Source organism: Etheostoma spectabile, chromosome 11 (genome assembly GCF_008692095.1).
Source record: "Etheostoma spectabile isolate EspeVRDwgs_2016 chromosome 11, UIUC_Espe_1.0, whole genome shotgun sequence".
Taxonomy (NCBI): domain Eukaryota; kingdom Metazoa; phylum Chordata; class Actinopteri; order Perciformes; family Percidae; genus Etheostoma; species Etheostoma spectabile.
Window position 1 is genome coordinate 23,880,841 of NC_045743.1, and position 5,464 is coordinate 23,886,304.

Below are 5,464 nucleotides of genomic sequence, written 5' to 3' on the forward strand. Positions count from 1 at the left end.
TTCAACAACGGGGGCAGCTTCTGCGACAGCTTCGACAACGGGGGCAGCTTCTGCGACAGCTTCGACAACGGGGGCAGCTTCTGCAACAGCCTCAGCTTCAACCACAGGTGCAGTTTCTGCAACAGCTTCAACCACAGCTTCAGTGACAGCCTCCACCACAGGTGGGACTTCAACTGCTGAGGCAGATTGCAAGATTTCTTTGACCGCGGGGGTGGCAGCTTCTACCACAGGGCTGGTGGCAACAGCCTCAGGTGCAGCAGCAGAGGGCACAGGCTCTACGGCTGGTTTGGCTGCAGCTTCTGCTGCTGCTGCAGCGGCTGCTGGAGACATGCCTTTCTTTGGAAACTCATATGGCTTGTGCTGGACAAGTTTCTCTATATCAAAATATGTTTTGGCCTGGTCTTTGTCTAGGACAAAGGTGGAGGACAAGCAGATAAGATGCATTATTTTCTTTAAAGAACAAAATTTCACTATAAACCCACATTTAACAAAATGCTATCCTTTTTGTACAAGTGCTGGAAGGTTTGATATGTACCAGTTTACAGGAAAACAAAGAGATTTAAAACAGAAAAAATATCACAAGCCTGTGAGTTAGCCAAAAGGATACAGCCAAAAATGCCATGAACAGAAAAGAACAATTGTAACCTTGACCACAACAGCTTTATATTGAGATAATTCAGTGTCCTACACACATAAATAAGTGATGATCTTCTAAACCTGGGGAAGGAAATACAAAAATGGACATAGGACCATGTGTCGTATTTCACATGTGTATCATTACTGCCTGGCACTACTGATTAAATACATTTAAGACAATAGAGACCGCCTAGTGTATAATTATTCATCAATATAGAGCCTGAACTGACAGTATTTGTTACTGTTATCTAATTCCAATTAGACTGGGTAAAACACGCACCCCCCACTCTGCCGTTGATTTGATTTCTCCCTGCAGCTCGGTCTCGAAACCTGCACGTTTAATTCTCCTGCTTCAATTCCCAATTTTGTGGGAACCAATCACACACTGGTTTTTCTACCTTTTCTACGTATTGGCGGGTTTAACACAATGACGATAGAGAAGCGACCAAGCAGCTTCTTGTTTAGCGCTGACAATTCATTGATGTCACTTCTACGTCACCCGGATCATTTGTCTGATTGGTTGAAGGACTTTCCAATTACGTACAGAGTCATTTGAACTATGCCCGTTTGTCTCTTGTGCAGAGAAAATACAGAGCTGACTCCCCGGACCAAAGCTCAATCTTAAATCTACTTAGCTTGGCTTGGTCTGGTGATAACAAATGGTTTCCACCACCTGAGCATACAACAAGGAAACCCACCCACCCAAATCTGCCACTATTGTATTTAAAAGTCTGCAAAAGCAGCTGGTAGCTGCAGGTTAAATAGACATATTTACAAAACTGCTCCCCTAAGCTGCAGCCATGTCAAAGCAGCTGCTTCATGTTTTTACCATGACATGAGCCATGTGGGCTTGAATCTCTCTTCTGACCTTTCCTGTCACATTTGCCCCAGCAGTGTGCCAACCTATATAATGTCAAAGACAAAAGGTGAAAACCACCTTTATACTGAACAACGGTGTTCTGATCTGTAATATGGTTTCTGCATGATATTCACAACAACCACCTATTTAGAAATACTTAATAATGCAATAGTAGAATATATATGAGTCTTAACTTTTTTTTTTTTTAACTATTGCATAATGAAATCATACAATCAGATATAGGGCTGTATTGGTTTTTGTATTAAACGTAAAATGTCACAGTACAGGGGTCATGGTCCGGTGCACGCCCCTGCACGGAGAAAACACGGTAAGTAGAACTCTAAAAATACCTTGTTATTTGTACAGAGACTAACAGAAAAAGAAGCTCTCTTGGGGAAAAGTATGCTGTGAAGTTCTGTAACTATGCATTGGTTGTTGTGTCGATGGAGCAGCTACAATGTTAACATAGCCCTGATCGAAGCAAACTTCATTTCAGAAAACAAACATAAAAGTTGTCGCTTGTCCTGTTGCACAAAGATCTGACATCTGCCGTTGACCGGAGACAAATGAGCAGTACTACAGTATCATCTGCAGATAACACATTGCCTATTAATTTTCAGTAGGGGCAGAAAAGAACACAACAGGCAAAAAGATATCACAAAAGGATTGATGGCACTGGACTAATCTTTTGCCCTTGGCAATCAGTTCTTTCAACAACAAAAAAACAACACAAAATGGGGTAAAGGCATTAGCAATTGGCAGTAATGTGCAGTCGCCCAAGGCTAAGGTTTTTGTACTGTCGCGGTAAATCACTTCAAACTACAGGTTTTACCTACATTTAAACTGAATGGAGCAAGCTTTATTCAAGGCTGTGCCGCGTGTGACAGTAGTTACAGCTGTAGTTACAGCAGTTACTCTCTGAAACCTACCTGAGCTGTTCTTTTTTGACGACTTCTTGGAACCACCAGATTTTGAGCTATAGGCTACAGCTGCAGGGGCTCTGCTTAGAGTACTCCAGCTCTCAGCCTGCAAACACTGACACACAAACACATAGGACATTATGTTCAGTTATTTCTTTACCTTAACAAAAAAAAAAGGAGCGGTGACTGAGCATTTACAAAAAAGCTAAGGAGGTCACAAGAGAGCAGTTATAGTTTTCCCCAAATTAGCCATGTTCAAATAAAACGGCGGTGGGGTATATGTCCAATCGCAAATGTAAGAAATCCTTGCTATGACTATGGGCCCAGAAGAATTTTAGGTTTTACTACTGGGATACACAGTATCCTACACAGAGATACTCAGACAATAGCACTTTGAAGTTGAACAATGCCAGCTTTTTATATAAAGAAATGATAAATGGATCCACATACAACAGGTAATTTGACAAGGACAACAGCCTGAATACCAAATTTTACAATTTTGGCAAGTAAAGATCCTACAATCTTTTTTCTAGTTCTAATTCTTTTGGTGCACCTTTGTTACCTCTGTCACACTGCGATGTTCAAGTTAATAAAAAAAAAAATTAAAAAAGACAAACTTTCATTGAAATCCCAATCATTTACTCCTGTATGACCTAATACAGTACAGTGTCAAGATAATTGAGCTGGACTGGATGTTTCAGTCCAGTTGTACAGAAATGAATGGGTGAGAAAGCTGTGCTACCGCACCAGCAGATGCAGTGTACATGAACAGACTCAAAAGTCTACCAGACTCCTGGGGGGGAGGCTCACCACCAATCCTGTGTGAAACAACTTCACCAGAAAAGAAAGAAAACACACAAAACTGCGACTGGATGTAAAATTCAGTCGCACACGCTCAAATATTGGTTGCTAAATGCGACCCTTTGGTCGCACTCTGGAGCCCTGATTTAACTTATCCCTCAGATAAGAGGACCTCTATTGGCATTAGGGTCATACCCAGAGGACACCTCAGCTGGGAAATGGGATTCAGCCTTAAGAGTATTGGATTTTGTTCCAGGCAAAACCAACCGGTCTTAAAATGTTGAAAAGCTAATAACAGAGCAGCAGCCCCTGGTATCTCGTTTGGATTTCTGTAATAGTCTGTAATCCATTCACATTGGTGCAACTGAGGGACTGGGCACTTTTGACTATGCTTTTGGGTGGAAATAATGTATTACATTTTTCTTCTTCTAGGTTCCCACCATCATATTATCATATGCAACATCCCAGATCTTTGTCCGTCTTTTTAAGTCCACTTGGCTGATGTTATATACATGCATCAGCGTTGTATCAGTAATGATCAATCAATCAAGTTTATTTGTATAGCCCTTTACAATACCCAAAAGGTACCCAAAGTGCTTTACAACAAAGCCATAAAACAATACATAACACATTCAAAACATACAGATTCAATTAAAAGTGCTGTAGTGGTGCAGCGCGGCAGGACATTAAAAGCCTTCCAGAAATGCATAGAAAGGAGCAGACAGAAGGAGGACACCTAAGAGACAGTATTGCCCTAGTCAGAATTAGGGGTGATCCGAGTATCCGGCTGAAACGAGTATCCGGTACGGATAAAGCACTTTTGCCGAGTACAAGTATTATCCGAGTAATATGAGTCAATATCCGTGCTCGGATTGAATAAAACTCCTCAACTGGCCGCGCAGCGTTCTGCGATAATCACAGCGCCCCCCCCCCCCGCCTACAAACCCGCTCGGATCAATCACGCACACACAGAACATGGAGAAATGCGCTCCCTCGGCCGCTCTCTCTCTCTCTCTCTCTCTCTTCTCTCTCTGTCTCCTCTCTCTCCTCTCTCTCTCTCTCTCTCTCCTCTCTCGCGCGCGCGCGCGCCCGCTCCGTCAGGCAGGCTGTCATTTCGGTCTGCGGATCTGTTCCGTTAACGTTTAGGTTTCTTCAGCTTCAGGTTTGTTTTAACTTTGTTTTATAGTACTTACATACATAGTAACCAGTAGATTTCTGGTGAACGTGGGTCCCGTCGCGTCTCTGCCATCGGAGATTTCTTTTTTTTTTTTTTACTGTCGCGCCCCCCCGCCCCCCTCTCTCTGTGTCTCACACACACACACACACACACACACACACACACACACACACACACACACACACACACACACACACACACCACACACACACACACACACACACACACACACACACACACACACACAAACACACACACACACACACACACACACACACACACACACACACACACGGTGGAAATAAAATAAAAAAAGACCAACAAAAAAAAATCACACTGATCATAAAAAAATAAAAAGTTAAAAAAGAAAGTTATATTAGTATGAAAACTCTTGTTCATTACATTTTACTTCACAATTGCAACCGCATGTGTTGTATTCATGTTGCAAAACGTTCTGTAGTTTGTTTGTTACCATGACAACACCACTAATCTAAGCTCAATGCTGATGCTGTCATGTAAATAGTTTTCAACAGCATAAATATAACATTTTTGATCAACTCCAATTGCATCTTAAATAACATACCGGTTAAGCCCCACATTTCAAGAAACCCGACCCACTTCGGGTTAAATAGACCACTTCCGGTTTAGGCCCCGCCCAGTCCGAGTACGGATCCGGATAATTCATGTGGTAAACAGATACAGATACAGATACAGATAATGCTGTACTCGCTCATCCCTAGTCAGAATTAAATGTTAATTTAAAAAAGTGGGTCTTAAGCTTCGTTTTAAAAAGGCGGAGGTCAGTAGTGGTGCGGATGTCAGGGGGTAGTTTGTTCCACGGTCTGGGAGCAGCGACGGCAAAAGACCAATCGCCCCACTGTTTAGGTCTTGACCCAGGGACCTCTAACAGAACCTGACCCGAGGAGCGCAAGGCTCTACCACAATTGCGAAAAGTTAAAATCTCAGACAAGTAAGAGGGGGCCAAGCCATAAATGGGGTTAAAAACAAACAGCAGGAGTTTAAAATCAATTCTAAAAACGGACTGGAAGCCAGTGGAGTGACGACAGCACA

The 5,464-nt window shown here is 42.5% G+C and overlaps 1 protein-coding gene across 1 annotated transcript in view; it reads right to left on the reverse strand.

Moving 5' to 3' along the window:
- Nucleotides 1-5,464, reverse strand: part of LOC116698346 (fibrous sheath CABYR-binding protein) — a 12,104-nt gene that overhangs the window by 4,364 nt on the left and 2,276 nt on the right. Inside the window, exons 3-4 of the mRNA XM_032530262.1 lie at nt 2,425-2,530; nt 94-407 (exon numbers count right to left, since the gene is read on the reverse strand). Coding sequence (XP_032386153.1) covers nt 94-407; nt 2,425-2,530 — 420 coding nt within the window. The remainder of the gene's footprint in view (nt 1-93; nt 408-2,424; nt 2,531-5,464) is intronic.